This window comes from Hemitrygon akajei, chromosome 9 (genome assembly GCF_048418815.1).
Source record: "Hemitrygon akajei chromosome 9, sHemAka1.3, whole genome shotgun sequence".
NCBI lineage: Eukaryota > Metazoa > Chordata > Chondrichthyes > Myliobatiformes > Dasyatidae > Hemitrygon > Hemitrygon akajei.
In genome coordinates this window covers 166,825,102-166,846,875 of record NC_133132.1, presented here as the reverse complement: position 1 = coordinate 166,846,875, position 21,774 = coordinate 166,825,102, and the positions used below count along the sequence as shown (strand labels likewise).

Genomic DNA, 21,774 nt, shown 5'->3' with positions numbered 1-21,774 from the left:
GTGAGCTGTCCATGGTGCTGAAAGAGCGTGCAATGCAGTTTGTTGTAAACTTCCAGTAGTTAACTTTCAGACACTGTTCATTGAATAAATAAAGTGTGAATTTTCATTAAATATGACATTGCTTTAGTTATTAATTTAAGTAGAGGGAAATTGTTTAAGCTGTTCTTATGTCAGCTGATACTTAACACATAGTGCCATTCAATGCAGACTAGTTGCTGAAAAGGGCGAGGCTTCTCACTCCAAAGCAAAAAATGTCATAGTTTCAGTTTTTAATTAAGAGAATTGTTTAGATTATGTTGTGTGTCTGTCCATTATGCTGAAAGTGCATATAATGCATCAATGTTTAAGTCCAAAATTATACTATTATTGATGCAAACCAACTTGAATATTCACTTTTTTTCTTTCTTATTTTTGGGAAGTGATGGTAGGACCCCCACATTAGCTCTTGAAACTGGCCCCCAGATGCTTAAGGCTGCCTATGGTTCTGTAAAGGAGGGAGGCAGTAGAAAGGAAATTATAGACCAGTTAGCCTGACCTCAGTGGTTGGGAAGAGGTTAGACTCAATTGTTAAGGATGAGGTGATGGAGTACTCGGTGACACAGGAGAAGACAGTACAAAATCAGATTTGTTTCCTAAGGGAAAATCCTGCCTGATGAACCTGTTGGAATTCTTTGAGGAGATTACAAGTAGGATAGATAAAGGGGATGTAGTGGATGTTGTATATTTGGACATTCAGAAGGCCTTTGACAAGGTGCTGCATATGAAGTTGCTTACCAAGTTAAGAGCTCATGGTATTGCAGGAAAGTCACTAACATGATTAGGGCATTAGCTGATTGGTAGGAGGCAGTGAGTGGGAATAAAAGGATCCTTTCCTGGTTGGCTGCCAGTGACTAGTGGTATCCCGCAGGGTTTGGTGTAGGGAATATTTCTTTTAATGTTGTATAGAAATGATTTAGATGATGGAATAGATGGCTTTGTTGCCAAGTTTGTAGATGATATGAAGATTAGTGGAGGTGGAGGTAGTGTTGAGGAAACAGGTAGGTTACAGAAGGATTTAGACAGATTAGGAGAATGGGCAAGAAAGTGGCAAATGAAATACAATGTTGGACAATGCATGGTCATGCACTTTGGTAGCAGAAATAAATGTGCAGACTATTTTCTAAATGGGGAAAAAATCCAAAAATCTGACATGTAAAGGGACTTTTGAGTCCTTGTGCAGAACACCCTGAAGGATGACTTGCAGGTTGAGTCAGTGGTGAGGAAGGCAAATGCAATGTGTGTATTCATTTCAAGAGGTCTAGAATACAAGAGCGGGGAGGTGAAGTTGAGGCTTTGTAAGGCACTGGTGAGGCCTTACGTTGAGTATTGTGAACAGTTTTGGGCTCCACATCGAATAAAAAATGTGTTGGCATTGGAGATGGTTCTGAGGAAGCGCACAAGGATGATTCCGGGAATGAAAAGGTTATCATATGAGGAATGTTGGCTAGCTCTGGGTCTGTATTCTCTGGAATTTAGAAGGATGGGGGGTGGGGGGGATCTCATTGAAACCTTTTGATGTTGAATGGTGGATGTGGAAAGGATGTTTCCCATGGCTGGGGAGTGTAAGACAAGAGGGCACAGCCTCAGGATAGAAAGGCTTCCATTTAAAAGAGAGATGCAGAAAAATGACTTTAGCCAGAGGGTGGTGAATTTATGGAATTTATTACCAGAGGCAGCTGTGGAGGCTAGGTCGTTGGATGTAATAAAGTCAGAGCTTGATAGGTTCTTGATTGGACACTGAGTTAAAAGTAATGGAGAGAAGGCCAGGGAATGGGGCTGAGGAATGGGCACTGCCACCCAGCTTAGTGTCATCAGCAAATTTGCTGATGTTATTTTCTATGCCTTCATCCAAATCGTTAACGTAAATGGTAAACAGCTGTGGTCTCAATACCGAACCCTGTGGCACCCCACTAGTCACCACCTGCCATTCCGAGAAACACCCATTCACCGCTACCCTTTGCTTTCTATCTGCCAACCAGTTTTCTATCCATGTCAATGTCTTCCCCCCAATGCCATGAGCTTTGATTTTACCCACCAATCTTCTATGTGGGACCTTATCAAATGCCTTCAGGAAATCGAGGGACACTACATCCACTGGATCTCCCCCGTCTAACTTCCTGGTTACATCCTCGAAAAATGATTTCTCTTATTTCTAAAGGTTGAGTATTAAGGACTTTATTCCCTAGAACATAGAAGATTGAGAAATTTGATGGGAGTGTACAAAATTCTGAAGGGCATAGAAAGGGTAAATGCAAGTATGTTTTTTCCTCTGAGGTTGGGTGAGACTATAACCAGTTGCCATGGATTACAGGTGAAAGGCAAAATGTTTACAGGGAGCATGAGGGAAACTTCTTCACTGAGAGGGTGGTGAGAGGGTGGAATGAGCTGTCAGTGCAAGTGGTGGATTCAGGGTCGATTTCAACACATGAGAAATTTGGATAGGTAAATGGATGGGGGGGAATGGAGGGCTATGGTCTGGGTGCAGGTCAATGGGAGTAGGCAATTTACATGGTTTGATGGCTCGAATGGCCTGTTTCCATGCTGCAGATTTCTATGATTTTCTGACTCTTCTTGGATTCCAGGACCTGAAAACAGCCGTAATAAAACTCTGCAAATTTCTTGGAAGATCCTTGGACGACAGAAGCATCAACATAATAGTTGAGCATTCTGCCTTTAACAACATGAAAATGGATCCCAAATCAAATTATGGAAATGCCAGCTTACCAATGTTTGATCCAAGTGTTCCAGGATTTATGAGAAAAGGTAATTAAAATCTGAAACCGCATTATCAAAGTATATCAATAAAGAATTTTAAAAAAATAGTTGCCATTAAGAGTTTTGACTTTACTGTTGACAATGCTGATTCTGTAGAAATATTTTTAGATGACCTGATGCTGTGGTATGACCATAATGGGAGAGGAACTACTGAAACCACCACCTGGAAAGTTGTCTCCATCTCCAGAAGCAGCACTGATGTGCCCAGAAGAGACGTTCACTGTTCCATCTATCAATTTATTGTGTCCTTAGCACTTGGGGGCTGCAAAGATATACACTCAGCGGCCACTTTATTAGGTACAGTGGGAAACCAGGTGTGGCCTTCACCTGCTGTAGCCCATCCACTTGAAGGTTCAACGTGTTGTGCATTCAGAGATGCTCTTCTGCACACCACTGTTGTAACACATGGTTATTTGGGTTACCCTCACCTTCCTGTTAACTTGAACCAGTCTGGCCATTCTCCTTTGACCTCTCTCATTTCTGCCCACAGGCCTGATGCTCACTGTATTTTTGTTTGTTTCTCTCACTATTCTCTGAAAACTCTAGAGACTGTACCACACGGTAGGCTTATTCAGAAAGTCAGAAGGCATGGGATCCAGGGAAGTTTGGCCAAGCAGATTCAGAATTGGCTTGCCTACAGAAGGCAGAGGGTCCTGGTGGAGGGAGTACATTCAGATTGGAGGTTTGTGACTAGTGATGTCCCACAAGGATCTGTTCTGGGACCTCTACTTTTTGTGATTTTTATTAACAACCTGGATGTGGGGGTAGAAGGGTGGGTTGGCAAGTTTGCAGATGACACAAAGGTTGGTGGTGATGTGGATAGTTTAGAGGATTGTCGAAGATTGCAGAGAGACATTGATAGGATGCAGAAGTGGGCTGAGAAGTGGCAGATGGAGTTCAACCCAGAGAAGTGTGAGGTGGTACATTTTGGAAGGACAAACTCCAAGGCAGAGTACAAAGTAAATGGCAGGATACTTGGTAGTATGGAGGAGCAGAGGGATCTGTGGGCACATGTCCCCAGATCCCTGAAAGTTGCCTCACAGGTAGATAGGGTAGTTAAGAAAGTTTATGGGGTGTTAGCTTTCATAAGTTGAGGGATAGAGTTTAAGAGTGCGATGTAATGATGCAACTCTATAAAACTCTGGTTAGGCCACACTTGGAGTACTGTGTCCAGTTCTGGTCGCCTCAGTATAGGAAGGATGTGGAAGCATTGGAAAGGGTACAGAGGAGATTTACCAGGATGCTGCCTGGTTTAGAGAGTATGGATTATGATCAGAGATTAAAGGAGCTAGGGCTTTACTCTTTGGAGAGGAGGAGGATGAAAGGAGACATGATAGAGGTGTACAAGATATTAAGAGGAATAGATAGAGTGGACAGCCAGCGCCTCTTCCCCAGGGCACCACTGCTCAGTACAAGAGGACATGGCTTTAAGGTAAGGGGTGGGAAGTTCAAGGGGGATATTAGAGGAAGGGTTTTTCACTCAGGGAGTGGTTAGTGCGTAGAATGCACTGCCAGAGTCAGTGGTGGAGGCAGATACACTAGTGAAGTTTAAGAGACTACTAGACAGGTATATGGAGGAATTTAAGGTGGGGGGTTATATAGGAGGCAGAGTTTGAGGGTTAGCACAACATTGTGGGCCAAAGGGCCTGTAATGTGCTGTACTATTCTATGTTCTATGAAAATCCCAGGAGATCAGCAGTTTCTAAAATACTCAAAATACCATGACTGGCACTAACAATCATTCTACAGTCAAAGTCACTTAAATTATATTTCTTCCCTATTCTGATGTTTGGTTTGAACACCAGCTGAACCTCTTGACCATGTCTGCATGCTTTTATGCATTGAGTTGCTGCCACATGATTGGCTGATTAGATTTTGCATAAGTGAGCTGGTGTACCTAATAAAGTGGCCACTGAGTGTATATCTTTCCCCGTTCCCTATTTGGACATAGAATACTACAGCATAAGAACTGGCCCTTCACCCCATCTAGTTCATGCAGACCTGATCTGCCTAGAAATACTATCTGCAGCTATAATATATCCCTCCAAACCACATTACCTTTCTGTAATGAACAATAATTTTACATTTTGTTCTGTCTTCTTTCCTTATTCCGATCATGGTATTTGCACATGTATCCGCAAACGATGGAGACATTTCACATGCATTAAACCACGAGAAAACACTTTATCAGAGTCAGCACAAATGCAATACAGAAAGCAAAACAAATGTCTACATTCGTGGCAATATAGAAATCAAAATAATACTCCATTCACTAAAAAAGCTGATTTCTGCAATGTTAGTGGGGAGTCACAGAGCCAAAATTCTTACATGCAGCCTGTTTTCTTTCTGTCTGTCTCTCTAATAACTCTCTAACTGTCTCTCTAAAAACTGTCTCTCTCTAATAACTCTCTCTCTCTAATAAAACTCTCTCTAATAACACTCTCTCTTTCTAATAACACTCTCTCTCTAACTGTCCCTCTCTGTCTCTCTAATAACTCTCTCTCTCTCTAATAACCCTCTCTTTCTTCCTCTGTCTAACTGTCTTTCTCTCTAACTCTGACTCAATATTCTGTTCCCTATCTCAGCACCACCCATGATCTTGCCTAAGACAAAACTCTTCCCCATTGCAACAAAGGAAGTGGACTTTTCTACCCTTCAAAACCCCTTAGTCTAGTATTTTCCATCCTTTGCTTTTTCCTTTTATCTTTTATGACCTTCTGCCCAGACAAACATGCTTTCTCCATTTTCCACAGATGTACTTCCCTGACCCTCCCACAACATTGCTATGGACTGGGTCCCGAGTACTTTCTTGAAACAATCCCACTCCAAGCTAACAGACTTCCATTTTTTTTAGCATATCCCAAGGACCAATCACATTTAACTCTTCACTTGCACTATCCACACTTCTCTGAATTCAAGCTGCATTTACCACTTCTCTTCACAGCTCATTCCACACTTGCAACACCCTCTAAATGAAGAAATTTCCCATCAGATTCCCCTTAAATATTTCACAATTCACTCTAAACCTCTAACCTCTATTTGATCTACTGTGAACTTTGAAAGATTTATCAATTATTATGGGTCTTCCAGATATATGAAGCATTTTGAAAGTGTGTAGATTTAAGATTCAGTGTGCAAACATTCCAATATTATGCCCATATCTTCATGCAGCATATTAATGTTGTGCTAATTATATATGCCTTGTACTGTGTATATATAATTTTTATCAGTTGTTAACTCTCCACTGCATTGTCTGCATTACCTCCGCTTACAAATCGATGTTCTCAAAATGTAATTGATTTTATATCTGGATACAATATATCCTGGAGAGGGATGGGCTCTGCCAGGTTTCAGATGCCCAAGACACGTCGTACGATGAGCAGTCACCAAAAAGATCGGTGCATAAAACTTGTCATGACGGTGCCCCGATGACCCCACCAGGAGTTAAGGGACATGCACACAATATATCAAGAGCATTTATTAAAATATGGATATATTTAAAGTGGAGGTTGATAGGTGTTTGATGAGTAAGGGCATCAAAGGTTATGGGGAGAAGGTAGGAGAATGGGATTAAGAGTGGAAAATATCAGCCAAAATCGAATGGTGGAGCAGCCTCGATGGGCTGAATGGCCTAATTCTGCTCCCATGCCTTATGATCTGAGTTTTCCTAACTGGAAGTTCAAAGTAAATTTATTATCAAGAAACATTTATGTCAACATACAGTATATTACCCTGAGGTTCGTATTCTTGCGGACATTCAGAGTACAACAACTAAAACAATAGAATCAATGAGAAATTAGACATAGGTGAAGACTGACCAACAACCAATGTGCAAAAAAGACAAATTATGCATGTACAGAAAAAATGAAGAATAATAAAACTTAGAAATTGTTAGAAAAAATAATACTGAGAACAAGTAATACTGAAAAATTAAGCATAATAGACAATGGAACTTATTGAGTGGAGTGCATGAGTATTGTTGAGACAGTTGAAGTGATACTGAAGTATCATTTGCTAAAGAAGGTCAGCAACTTTTAATTCCTCAGTGTTATCATTTTATTGGATTTGTCCTGGGCCCAGCACGTAAGTACAATTATGAAGAAAGCACAGAAGCATGTCTACTTTCTTAGGATTTTGCGAAGATTTGGCACGACATCTAAAACTTTGACAGACTTCTATAGCTGTGTGGTGGAGAGTGTACTGACTGGCTGCATCACAGCCGGGTACGGGAACATCAATGCTCTAGAATGGAAAATCCTTCAAAAAGTAGTATATACAGCAATGTCCATCAGAGATAAAGCCCTCCCTACCATTGAGCACATCTACAAAGGGGATAACTTCCCTCAGCTTCGCTTGCTCCGTCACTGAAATATTTCCACAACCTATGGACTAACTTTCAAGGATTCTTCATTTCATATTCTTGATATTTATTGCTTATGTATTTGTTATTATTTCTTTTTTTTTAGTATTTGCTGTTTATTTTCTTTTGCACACAGGTTGAACGCCCAAGTTGGTGCAGTCTTTAATTGATTCTATTATGGTTATTGAACTTACTGAGTATGCCCAAAAGAAAATGAATCTCAGAGTTGTATATGGTGACAGATGATCTACTTTGATAATAAACTTACTTTGAAGTTTGAACGTTGAGGTCAGAAATGGTGATCTAGTGACATTCCAGTGGAGTAATGTACCTGCGTCTCAATATCACCAAGACCAAGGAGATGGTGGTGAACTTTAGGAGATCTAGGCCTCATATGGAGCCAGTGATCATTAATGGAGAATGTGTGGAGCAGGTTAAGACCTACAAGTATCTGGGAGTGCAGTTAGACGAGAAGCTAGACTGGACTGCCAACACAGATGCCTTGTGCAGGAAGGCACAGAGTCGACTGTACTTCCTTAGAAGGTTGGCGTCATTCAATGTTTGTAGTGAGATGCTGAAGATGTTCTATAGGTCAGTTGTGGAGAGCGCCCTCTTCTTTGTGGTGGCGTGTTGGGGAGGCAGCATTAAGAAGAGGGACGCCTCACGTCTTAATAAGCTGGTAAGGAAGGCGGGCTCTGTCGTGGGCACAGAACTGGAGAGTATGACATCGGTAGCAGAGCGAAGGGCGCTGAGTAGGCTACGGTCAATTATGGATAACTCTGAACATCCTCTACATAGCACCATCCAGAGACAGAGAAGCAGTTTCAGCGGCAGATTGCTATCGATGCAATGCTCCTCAGACAGGATGAAGAGATCAATACTCCCCAATGCCATTCGGCTTTACAATTCAACCGCCAGGAGTAAGATATGTTAAAGTGCCGGGGTTAGGACTGAGCTTAAGTTACCATTCAATGTATTTTAGTAAACTATTTAAGAACTTTTTAAAAGCTATTTATTAATGCTTTTTGAGAGGGTGATTTTAGATGCATATCATATTTATACTGAGTTAAGTATTGTATGTAATTAGTTTTGCTACAATAAGTGTATAGGACATTGGAAAAAATGTTGAATTTCCCCATGGGGATGAATAAAGTATCTATCTATCTATCTATCTATCTATCTATCTATCTATCTATCTATCTATCTATCTATCTATCTATCTATCTATCTATCTATCTATCTATCTATCTATCTATCTATCTAAACACACTCATCATTGCAAATGACTGACCAAGAGTAGCTCAGACTCACAGGAGTTCCACGTTCAAGTTCAAATTGAATTGTGTTTCAACCTTACACAAGTATACAGCTGAACTGAAAAGTGTCCCTCCGGGGCCAGGCTGCAAATCACAGCACACAGAGTCACACACAGCAAGTATAGTCACAACTGCACGCGTAGTCACAAAAAATAATACCAGCACAAGTCCCTGAGTGGCGTGGTGTGAAGGTCGATGGCGCATGGGATTTTGGCCTGGAGTCGCATTTCTGCAAGAACAAACATGTAGCAGATATTCGTGTCATGCTGGCTTGGTAGACGAAGGCAAATCAACTTGTCTTCAGCTGGGTCAGCAGCAGGCAATTCAGCTCGTCTTCCCGGGAGTTGAGATGCCGTGCCAGGCGTCACAGAAATAAATCTCCACAGGGAGAAGATCATTCAAAAGTACACTACCTGTTAACAATCTCTCTCCTCTGACAAGACATCTTTTCCCCAAAGAATTCTCTTCTTCTGACAGATCAGTTGGAGTGGACTACAATCTTCAGGCCATACCACTCAAAGACTTGAGCGAATTTTATTTTTAGTGACCGTATGTTCTGGATGTGCAGTGTGTGACTCAATGTACTGTGTTTTACACACTGGCCCCAGCAAAATGATATTTTGTTTATCTGTATACATGTGTACAGTATGGTTGAATGACAAATGAACTGATGTGTTTCCAGTATTTTTTATTTTTTTTATTCCTGACTACCAACACTGTATGTTTTTCTAACTTTTCAATCTCTCCTTTGTGTTTTAATTCAGGGATAGTAGGGGACTGGAAAACCCATTTCACTGTGGCCCAAAACGAGATGTTTACTAAAATATTCCAGGGAAAAATGGAAGATGTCTCACTGAAGTTCATCTGGGAACTTGGGTGAATGAAGAATTTTATTTGAATAACTCTGAAAACTGTCTATTAGCCAAAATGCTTCAAGGTTCCATAATAATACTGCAAATATTTTGTTAATTTTCATTCTTATTCCATTAAATTTTGTGTGCAATTTATTCTGAGATACAGTACATTATCAGTACATATTGTAATGCTATCAGAAAGTAACAGATTAGTACTTTTCAAAACCATTGTGCTGCTGTGTTGATTCAGTCAAGAACTAAAAACGAAACACAAGAAAATGCTGGGGGAACTCAGCAGGACAGGCAGAATCGATAGAAATGAATGAACGGTCGACATTTAAGGCTGAGACCCTTCATCAGGACTGGAAAGGAAGGGGAAAAGTCAGATTAAGAAGTTAGGGGGAGGGGAGGAAGAAATACAAGGTGGTAGTGGTGGGTGAAACTGGGACGGGGGGAAGTAAAGAGCTGGGAAGTTGATTGGTGAAAGAGATTATTTGCATTTATTTGTTTTTTGACATAGAGTGGGGAATAGGCCCTTCTGGCCTTTCACTACCCAGAAATCCCCCAATTTAACCCTAAATTAATCACAGGATGATTTGCAACATAAGAGGAGGACAAAATTGAAGAAGGTGAATACAGGACTGATGGTGTTATATTTGAATGCTCGCAGTATCTGGAATAAGGAAGATAAACTTGAAGCACAGTTGCAGATTGGCAGGTAGGATGTTATAGGCACCACAGAATCACAGATTATAGCTGAAAGTTTAACCTCCAAGGATACACACTATATGGAAAGGATAGGCAGGAAGGCAGAATGGTAATAAATGAAATCAGATCATTAAGAAGAGGTGAAATAGGGTCAGAGGGTGTTGAATCATTGGCTTTTATTTCACTTATGGCTAGAAGGGCGATCTTGCTTAAATGGAAGGAGATTGCTCCCCCCCCCCCCGCCCACACAGGCTCAATGGTTATGTGATTATTATAAAATACTATATGTTAAAGTACTCTCTTCTTTTTTTTCTTGTTTTTCTTTCTCCATCCAGCTTTGTCTCGGTAGGGGGTATAGATTTTTAAAATAATATAATCAATCATACTAATGTATTTCATTATTCAATTCATTTTATTTGATAGATAATCAATATGGGATACTGTGATTGTATCATTATGATTTATATATAGTGCATTTTGTGCTATCTTATTTTGATTTATATTAAGTATTCTTATGAACTCTGTATTTGTGTATATGAAATTCAATAAAAATATTGGGAAATAAAAGGTGAAATAGGGTCAGACGGTGTTGAATCATTGTGGATAAAACTAAGGAACTGCAAGGGTAAAAACACCCCGATGGGAGTTGTTTCCAGACACTGAAACAGGAGTAAGAATGTGGCCTGTGAATTACAATGGGGGATAGATAATGCTTGCCAAAAGGGCAATGTTGCAATAGTCATGGGTGACTTCAATATGCAAGTAGATTGGGAAAATCAGAATGGCGCTGGATTTCAAGAGGGTGAATTTCTACAATGCCTACAAGATGGCTTTTTAGAGCAGCTTGTGGTTGAGCACACTAGAGGATCAAGCTACTCTGGATTGGGGTGTTGTGCAATGAAGCAGATTTGATTAGAGAGCTTAAGGTAAAAGGACCCTTAGGAGAAAATGATCATAATGTGATCAAATTCACCCTGAAATTTCAGAAGCAGAAGCTCAAGTCAGATGTATTAGTTTTACAGTGGAGTAAAAGGAATTATAGAGCCATGCGAGAGGAGTCGGCCAGAATTGATTGGAAAAGAACACTGGCAGGGATGATGGCAAAGCAGCAATGGCTGGAATTTCTGGAAGCAATTCAGAAGACACAGGATATATACATCCCAAAGAGGAAGATGTATTTTAAAGGAAAGATGACACAACCATGTCTCACAAGAGAAGTCAAAGCCAATGTAAAGCCAAAGAGAAGGCATATAATATAGCAAAGATTAGAGGGAGAGGATTGAATAAGTATTTTGTACCGGTCTTCATTGTGGACGATACTAGCAGTATGGTGGAAGTTCCAGGTGTCAGGGGTCATGAAGTGTGTGAAGTTACCTTAACTAGAGAGGAGGTTCTTGGGAAACTGAATGGTCGGAAGGTAGATTAGTCACATGGACTAGATGGTGTACACCCGAGAGGTGGCTGAAGAGATCATAAAGGCATTAGTAATGATCTTTCAAGAATCACTAGATTCTGGAATGGTTCTAGAAGAATGGAAAATTTCAAATGTCTCTCCACACTTTAAGAAGGTAGAGAGCAAAGAAAGGAAACTATAGGCCAGTTAGTCTAACCTTAGTGGTTAGGAAGAAGTTGGAATTGATTATTAAGGATGCGGTCTCAGAGTACTTGGAGGTACATGATAAACTAGGCTGTAATCAGCATGGTTTCCTCGAGGAAAATCTTGCCTTACAAATCTGTTGAAATTCTTTGAAGTATCAAGCAGGATAGACAAAGGAGTATCAGTTGACATTGTGTGCTTGGTTTCTCTGAAGGCCTTTGACAAGGTGCCACACATGAGCCTTCTGAACAAGATATGAGCCCATGGTATTACAGGAAAGATTCCAGCATAGATAAAGCAGTGGCTGATTAGCAGGAGACAAAGAGTGGGAATAAAGGAAGCCTAATTAGTGTGGCCTAGTTAGGCCTCACTTGGAGTACCGTGTCCAGTTCTGGTCGCCTCACTATAGGAAGGATGTGGAAGCATTGGAAAGGGTACAGAGGAAATTTACCAGGATGCTGCCTGGTTTAGAGAGTATGGATTATGATCAGAGACTAAGGGAGCTAGGGCTTAACTCTTTGGAGAGAAGGAGGATGAGAGGAGACATGATAGAGGTGTACAAGATATTAAGAGGAATAGACACAGTGGACAGCCAGTGCCTCTTCCCCAGGGCACCACTGCTCAGTACAAGAGGACATGGCTTTAAGGTAAGGGGAGGGAAGTTCAAGGGGGATATTAGAGGAAGGTTTTTCACTCAGAGAATGGTTGGTGTGTGAAATGCACTGCCTGAGTCAGTGGTGGAGGCAGATACACTAGTGAAATTTAAGAGACTACTAGACAGGTATATGGAGGAATTTAAGGCGGGGGGTTATATGGGAGGCAGGGTTTGAGGGTCAGCACAACATTGTGGGCTGAAGGGCCTGTAATGTGCTGTACTATTCTATGATCTATGTTTTTCTGAATGGCTGGCACCAACTAGTGGTGTTCCACAGGGGTCTGTGTTGGGACCTATTCTTTAAACATTATACATTAATGATTTGGATGATGGAATTGATTGCTTTGTTGCAAAGTTTGCAGACAATATGAAGATAGATGGAGGGGCAGGTAGTTTTGAGGAAGTAAACAGGCTACTGAAGGACTTAGACAGATTAGGAGAATGGTTAAAGAAATGGCAGATGGAATACAGTGTCGGGAAATGTATGGTCATGCAATTTGGTGGAAGAAATGAAAGCGTTGTCTATTTTCTAAAAGGAGGAAAATACAAAAACTGAGATGCAAAGGGACTTGGGGGTCCTTGTGCAGTATTCCCTAAAGGTTAATTTGCAGGTTGCGTCTGGTGAGCAAGGCAAATGTGATGTTAGCATTCATTTGTGGATGTGGAAGCCATAGAAAGGGTGCAGAGGGGATTTACAAGGATGTTGCCTGGATTGGGGAGCATGCCTTATGAGAATAGGTTGAGTGAACTCAGCCTTTTCTCCTTGGAGCAACAGAGGATGAGAGGTGAACTGATAGAGGTGTACAAGATGATGAGAGGCATTGATCATGTGGATATTCAGTGGCTTTTTCCCAGGGCTGAAATGGTTGCTACAAGAGGACACAGGTTTAAGGTGCTGGAGAGTAGATAAAGAGGAGATGTCAGGGGTACGTTTTTTACTCAGAGAGTGGTGAGTGCATGGAATGGCAACGATGGTGGAGGCGGATACGATAGGGTCTTTTAAGAGACTTTTGGATAGGTACATGGAGCTTAGAAAAATATAGGGCTATAGGTAAGCCTAGTCATTTCTAAAGTAGGGACATGTTCAGCACAACTTTGTGGGTTTTGTATATCTTGTGCTGTAGGTTTTCTGTGTGTCTGTTTTTATTTCAAAAGCAAGGATGTAATGTTGAAACTTTATAAAGCACTGGTGCAGCCTCTCTTGGAGTACTGTGAGCAAATTTGGGCCCCTTATGTGCTAAAACAGAAGAGGTTTCAAAGGAGGTTCACAAAAATGATTCCAGGATTGAATGCCTTGTCATGTGAAGAGTGTTTGATGGCTCTTGGCCTGTATTCAATAGAATTCAGAAGACGGGTGACCTCACTGAGAACTATCGCATGGTGAAAGGAGTGTATGTTGAGAGGATGTTTCCTACAGTGGAGGAGTCTAAGACCAGAGGACACAGCCTCAGAGTAGAGGGGTGTCCTCTTAGAACAAAGATGAGGAGGTATTTCTTTAGCCAGAGAGTGGTGAATCTATGAAATTCTTTGCCACAGGCAGCTGTGGAGGCCAAGTCCTTATGCATATTTAAGGCAGAGGTTGAAAGATTCTTGATTGATCAGGGCATGAAGGGTCATGTAGAGAAGTCAGGAGATTGGGGCCGAGAGGAAAATTTGATCAGCCATGATGAAACGGTGGAGCAGACTCAATGGGCCTAATGGCCTAATTCTGCTCAAATATCTTATGGCCTTATTAGAATTGAACACTATTGCAAAAATTAGCAAAGACTTGCCTTTTTGACTTCCATAACATAGTCCAGTATGTCAAAAGGCATATAAAGCCCAACTAGAGAGAGAAGTGTGTTTATAATTGTACATCTGGGGTGGTACTGGAGTGTAGTGTTTAACTTTGTAGAGCCAATGATCACAGATCAGGGTTCAATTTCCATCGGTGTTTGTATGGAATTTGACCATTGTCCCCATGACCGAGTTGGATTCCTCCCACAGTCCAATGACCTCTCGTTAGGGCTTGTAAACTGTGGGCTGGAAACATGGCAACACTTTCAGGCTGCACCCAGCACGCCACAAAATGATGCAAATGACACATTTCACTGTATGTGCACAGCGCCTTTATTTCCTGCAGAGCATCAAGAAAGCTCACCTCTGTCCCAGGATACTGACGGACTTTTACCGCTGTGCCATTGAGAGCAGACTCACCAACTGCATCTCAGTGTGGTATGGCAATTGTCCCATATCGGATCACAAAGCATTCCAGCATGTGGTGAAAACTGCTCAGCTGATTATCGGCACCCAATTGCCCACCATTGAGAACATGAGGCAGGGCGAAAAGCATTATCAAGGATGCATCTCACCCTATCCATGGACTTTTTATTCTCTTCCCATCCGGTAGGTGCTACAGGAGCCTCCGCTCCCGCACCAGCAGGTACTGGAAGAGCTTCTTCCCTGAGGCTGTGACCCTGCTGAACGTCACATCACAGCGCTAAGCAGTATTGTACCCATACTCTACTGTCTCAGTACTTTTATATTGGTGTGCTGTAGCACTTACTCTTTATTCGCAGTGTCGGTGCGAGCAGCGGAGTGGGAGTAAGGAGTGCTCGTGATCGACATACGACTGGAGATCGGAGGATCAGCCATTGTAGGTAGGCCGAGACCCTCGGACCTACCCGAAGAATACCTGAGGAGGAAGGTAAAGCTGCGCAAGCGCGGGTGACATCAGCGACGAGCGCGGGCTTTAAAAAGCGGCCCACCTTCAGGAGCGGGCAGCGGAGTGCGCAGGAGCAGAGTGCTGGGCTTTGGCTCAGCGGGCTTCGGTGCAAGAGGACTTCAGGTAATGAGGGAGACAGTTAGAGCAGTGGTGTGCTCCGTATGCAGTATGTGGGAGGTCAGGGTCAACACAGTTGTCCCTGATGACCACACCTGCAATAGGTGCATCCAGCTGCAGCTCCTATCAGACTGAGTTAGGGAATTGGAGCAGGAGCTGGATGAACTACGGATCATTCGGGAGGCAGAGGCAGAGATAGATAAGAGTTATCGGGAGGTAGTCACACCGAAAAGACAGGAGGTAGGCAAATAGGTGACAGTCAAGAGAGGCAGGGGGAGCAGACAGAGAGAGCAGAGCACCCCTGTGGCTGTTCCCATCAACAATAAGTATACCGTTTTGGATACTGTTGGTGGGGATGACCTACCAGGAATAAACTGCAGTGGTCCTGTCTCTGGCACTGAGGTTGGACCCTCGACTAGGAAGGGGAGGAGGGAAGAGAAGAGAGCGGTATTGATAGGGGATTCTATAGTCAGGGGGGTGGATAGGAGATTTTGTGGGGAAGATCGGGAGTCTCGGATGGTATGTTGCTTCCCTGGTGCTGGGGTCCGAGACATCTCAGATCGGGTGAAGGTTATTCTCGAGAGGGAGGGCAAGAATCCAGATGTTGTGGTCCATGTAGGGACCAATGACGTGGGTAGGATGAGTGAGGGGGTCCTGCGTAGGGAGTTCAGGGAGTTAGGTGCGAAGCTGAAGAGCAGGACCTCCAGGGTAACAATCTCAGGATTGCTACCTGTGCCACGTGCGAGTGAGGCAAGGAACAGGAGGATTATAAAGATTAATACGTGGCTGAGAGGATGGTGCAGGAGGGAGGGCTTCAGGTTTGTAGATAATTGGGCCTTGTTCCAGGGAAGGTGGGATCTGTTCCGAAGGGACGGTTTACACCTGAACTGGAGCGGTACTAACATTCTTGCAGGGAAGTTTGCTAGAGCTTCTTGGAGGGGTTTAAACTAAATTTGCAGGGGGCGGGGATCCAGAATGTGAGAGAGGATAGTGAGAGGAAGAATAAAGGACAGGTGGGGACTACACGATTCCGGAATATTAAGTGTGTAGTAGAGGAAGGTGGGGCGGAACAAGTGATAAGGAGGACACATGTACAGAGGGATGGTCTGACGGAACATGGAGTTAAATGTGTTGAAAGAATAAGTAAATGTAGGAAGGACAACAAATTTCTAGGGGTGTATAGCCCGATGGGAGTTTGGGGAGCTGGGTTAAGCACAATAGGCAGCGATTCAAACAGAGAGAGGAGAAATGGGTTAAAAATTCTATATCTGAATGCACGAAGTGTCAGAAATAAGGCGGATGAGCTTGAAGCCCAGGTGCGAATGGGTAACTATGATGTTGTTGGGATAACGGAGACATGGCTGCAGGGAGATCAGACCTGGGAAATGAATGTACAAGGGTATACGTGCTATCGTAGGGACAGAAATGTGGGCAGAGGGGGTGGGGTGGTCCTGTGGTGAGGAATGAGATTCAGTCCTTTGCAAGGGGGGACATAGGGTCAGGAGAAGTAGAGTCTGTGTGGATAGAACTGAGGAACAGTAAGGGCAAAAGGACCCAAATGGGTGTTGTCTACAGGCCACCAAACAGTAGCATGGATATTGGGTGCAAGTTGAATAGGGAGTTAACATTGGCATGTGGCAAAGGTAACGTTGCAGTAGTTATGGGGGATTTCAACATGCAGGTGAACTGGGAGAATTAGGTTGGTGCTGGACCACAGGATAGGGAGTTTGTAAGAGTGCCTACGGGATGCATTCTTGGAACAGCTTGTACGAGAGCCGACCAGGGACAAGACTATTCTGGATTTAGTGTTATGTAATGAACAGGATTTTATAAGCGATCTCGCAGTAAAGGAGCCATTAGGAGGTAGTGATCACAATATGATAAGCTTTTATCTGCAATTTGAGAAGGATAAGGGCAGCTCGGAGGTGTCAGTGTTGCAGATGAACAGGGGAAACTATGGAGCCATGAGGGAGGAGCTGGTCAAAGTTGACTGGACGGATAGCCTAGCAGAAAAGACAGTGGAACAGCAATGGCAGGTATTCTTGGGAGTAATGCACAAGGTGCAAAATCAGTTCATCCCCCAGAGAAGGAAGGATTCAAAGGGGGGAAAGGGGCCTCAGTGGTTGACAAAGGAAGTAAGAGACTGCATAGCATTAAAAAAAATGAAATATGACAGAGCTAAGGTGAGTGGGAGGACAGATGATTGGGAAGTTTTTAAGGAACAACAGAACTTAACTAAAAAGACAATACGGGAAGAAAAAATGAGGTACGAACACAAGCTAGCCAGGAATATAAAGGAAGATAGCAAAAGCTTTTTAGGTATGTGAAGAGAAAGAAGATAGTTAAGAACAATGTTAGGGCCCTTGAAGAATGAATTGGGTGAAATTGTTATGGGAAACAGAGAAATGGCAGAAGAATTTAATGAGTACTTTAGATCTGTTTTCACTAAGGAAGACACAAGCAATCTCCCAGATGTATGGATGGGCCAAGGACATAGGGTAACAGAGGAAATGAAACAGATTGACATTAGGAAGGAAACGGTGATGAGTAGACTGATGGGACTGAAGGCTGACAAATCCCCAGGTCCAGATGGTCTGCATCCTAGGGTACTAAAGGAGGTGGCCCTGGAAATTGCAGATGCATTGGTAATCATTTTCCAATGTTCCTTAGATTCAGGATCAGTTCCTGAGGATTGGAGAATGGCTAATGTTATCCCACTTTTTAAGAAAGGAGGGAGGGAGAAAACAGAGAACTATCGACCTGTCAGCCTGACATCGGTGGTGGGAAAGATGCTAGAGTCCATTATTAAGGATGAAATAGTGGCATATCTAGATAGCAGTGATAGGATTGGGCCAAGCCAGCATGGATTTACCAAGGGTAAAGCATGCTTGACTAATCTGTTGGAGTTTTTCGAGGATGTAACCAGGAAGTTAGATGGGGGAGATCCAGTGGATGTAGTGTACCTCGATTTTCAGAAGGCATTTGATAAGGTCCCACATAGAAGACTGGTGGGTAAAATCAAAGCTCAGGGCATCGGGGGGAAGGCATTGACATGGATAGAAAACTGGTTGGCAGATAGAAAGCAAAGGGTAGCGGTGAATGGGTGTTTCTCGGAATGGCAGGTGGTGACTAGTGGGGTGCCACAGGGCTCGGTATTGGGACTACAGCTGTTTACCATTTACGTTAACGATTTGGATGAAGGCATAGAAAATAACATCAGCAAATTTGCTGATGATACTAAGCTGGGTGGCAGTGTGACATGTGATGAGGATGTTAGGAGAATTCAGGGTGACTTGGATAGGCTGGGTGAGTGGGCAGATACTTGGCAGATGGCGTTTAATGTGAATAAGTGTGAGGTTATCCACTTTGGGAGTAAGAACAGGAAGGCAGATTATTATCTGAACGGTGTAGAGTTGGGTAAGGGAGTAATACAAAGAGATCTCAGAGTCCTTGTTCATCAGTCACTGAAGGTGAATAAGCAAGTGCAGCAGGCAGTGAAGAAGGCTAATGGAATGTTGGCCTTTATTACAAAGGGAATTGAGTACAAGAGCAAGGAAATCCTTTTGCATTTGTACAGAGCCCTGGTGAGACCACACCTGGAGTATTGTGTACAGTTTTGGTCTCCAGGGTTAAGGAAGGACAAACTGGCTGTAGAGGAAGTGCAGCGTAAATTCACAAGGTTAATTCCTGGGATGTCTGGACTGTCTTACGCAGAGAGGTTAGAGAGACTGGGCTTGTACACGCTGGAATTAAGGAGATTGAGAGGGGATCTGATTGAAACATATAAGATTATTAAGGGATTGGACAAGATAGAGGCAGGGAATATGTTCCAGATGCTGGGAGAGTCCAGTACCAGAGGGCATGGTTTGAGAATAAGAGGTAGGTCATTTAGGACAGACTTAAGGAAAAACTTCTTCTCCCAGAGAGTTGTGGGGGTCTGGAATGCACTGCCTCGGAAGGTAGTGGAGGCCAATTCTCTGGATGCTTTCAAGAAGGAGCTAGATAGGTATCTTATGGTTAGGGGAATCAAGGGATATGGGGACAAGGCAGGAACCGGGTATTGATAGGAATTGATCAGCCATGATCTCAAAATGGCGGTGCAGGCTCGAAGGGCCGAATGGTCTACTTCTGCACCTATTGTCTATTGTCTATTTTGAAAATAACACTATTCTTTGCATTTCTGGTTAGATGCTAACTGCATTTCATTTGGCTTTGTATCTGTACTTGGCACAATGACAATAAATTTGAATCTAATTTAATCTAATGTTTCGATATTTCGATTTACTTGACATACTGTATAAAGCTAATCTTTCTTTAATTAAAGAAGATGTGCAAATGGATGTAAAAAAAACCTCTGCAATTCTACACATAGGCATTGAAGCAGGTATCTTTCCCCAGTGTGCAAGGACAGAGAAGATGGGGTGACTCAAGGATCCATTCTCAGCCTTAATCACTCAAGATTTATTTATTTGCAGTACACCACAGGCCCCTCCCCACAGGCAGTCTACCTATTTAACCCCAGCTTAATTACAGAACAATGTACAAAGACCAATTAACATACTAATTCGTACGTCTTTGGAATATGGGAGGAAACCAGAGCACCCGAAGGTAACCCGCACAGTCGCAGGGAGAAAGCACAAACTCCTCACACATGGCATTGGCATTGAACTCCGAACTGCAACACCACAAGCTGTAATAGTGTCGCACTAACTTTCACACAGCCAAAAGATTGAACGGGTATACATCCAATGGCAGTAATGTAAATTATATTAACGACCAGGAAGAAGGTCTAGCACAGCATCCAAGTTTGCCAATGACATGAAAATACTTGTTTTCCCTGGAGGAAAGAAACTGAAGTGTGTGCTGTTAGAGATTATATCAGGCATAAATAACAGTAAGATTGAAACTAGCATCACTCCACAAGACAAGATTCTTTCAGTTAAAAGAACTGAGGATACAAAAATTTCTTTAAATTCAGACCAAAATGTCGACTGCTTATTCCCTTCTATAGATGTTGCATGTCCTGCTGAATTCCTTTCATTAAAAAAAAACACAAAATGTAAAACATTTATATTTTCAGTGTAAATAAATACTAACAGACCAGTATGGCCAAATTATGTCAGGACAGCTATTTCAAAACAAAATTACTAAGCAAACATTTTAAGTGCTTATTCAATGATTAAATCTGATTTATATTGCAATTCATGTACATTTAATAAAATTAATCAATGAATTTAGTAAAGCAGAACACAGGAAAAACCTGCCATTAAAGAGGCCCAAAAAGTCCAAGAAATTGAGAGGTTCAGAGGAACAAATGGTCCGTGGAAGTACAGGTCCCTGAAGCCAGAAGGACTGTGAAGGTGTATTCTGGAGTTAGGGTACTGTACATAGAAAATAATAATTTCACCAGCAATCCATCTTCAGACCTGAATGTGGATTATAGATTGTATTTAAAGTGCAGCCCTGAACAATACCATCCCTGGAGCTTCAGACTGGAGTTGATTGCAAACCAGACAATGCTGATTAATATTCATTTTTTGGTGTCTGGAGAGTGGGTGTGAAGAAGGAAGTGTTAGAAAACTATATTCAAAGGAAGCATTGTCGATATTTTGTAACTATAGAATTGCTGTTAGTTTTGATCTTCAGCAGATAAAATGTCATGCAATATTGGGTCAAATGGGCCTCTTCTTACATAACTGTCTCAATATGAAGCTGAGTGCTCATTTTTGTTGAATAAAAACTTCTGTATCCACTAGCTTCAGTGTCCATCTGGCGACTTTGAACAGAGTTACAAAGGCAAGCAGATAAAGTCATTATAAAGACACACAGGATACTTAATTGGCAGAGGAAAACGGCATGCATCTGATGATATCAGAACATTATGAAAAGGCTGTCATAACATGAAGCGAGATTTATGTGAATGCTGCAGAGCCAAAGAATTTAGGAGTGGCTCACTAGCATAATGCTACTGCAGTACCAGTTCAATTCTGCCACTGTTAGTAAGGAGTTTATACTTTCTCCCCATTACTACATGGGTTGCCTTTGGGCGCTCCGGGTTCTTCCCACATTCCAAAGACGTACGGGTTAGTATGTTATATGAGTGCAATTGCGTGGTGCAGGCTTGTTGGGCCTGAAGTCCATTACCACTGAGTGCATATGCTTGGTCTTCTGCTATTGCAGACCATCCACTTCAGGGTTCAAAGGTTCATTTTTAAAAAATCAAAGTAGACAACTCTGAAATTCTTCTCCCGATACCATGAAACCAAGAAAGTCCAACTGCACGATCATCAACCCCCAATTCCCTCCTCCCTAAACAAAAAACGAACCAAACAGGCATAATCAACCCCCAGATCTCCCTCACCCGCACACAAAAAAATGAGAAAAATCAGGCAAAAAACAGTTTATAAAAAACTGTAAGACTAAAAAAAAATCTATAGTCCATTTCCAAAATGGAGAAAACCTGAGTAATATTCTCCTGGCACAGCCGCAGACCTTTCCCTCTCTGGCAGCAGAGCAATCCCACCAGCGACCAAAAGACAGTCTCCCATCTCTGGTAGCAGAGTGATCTCACCAGCGATCAAAAGTCAGTCTCCCCTCTCCATAGCAGAGTGATCTCACCAGCGGTCAGTAGGCAGTCTCCCCTCTCCAT

General features: G+C 42.4%; 1 protein-coding gene across 1 annotated transcript in view; it reads left to right on the top strand.

Moving 5' to 3' along the window:
• The window catches only part of LOC140733730 (amine sulfotransferase-like), a 40,144-nt gene extending 29,810 nt beyond the window's left edge, over positions 1 to 10,334 (top strand). The window contains exons 6-7 of the mRNA XM_073057439.1: positions 2,622 to 2,802; positions 9,255 to 10,334. Of these exons, the coding sequence (XP_072913540.1) occupies positions 2,622 to 2,802; positions 9,255 to 9,370 (297 nt within the window). The 3' untranslated portion in view covers positions 9,371 to 10,334. The remainder of the gene's footprint in view (positions 1 to 2,621; positions 2,803 to 9,254) is intronic.
• Positions 10,335 to 21,774: the final 11,440 nt, after the last annotated feature.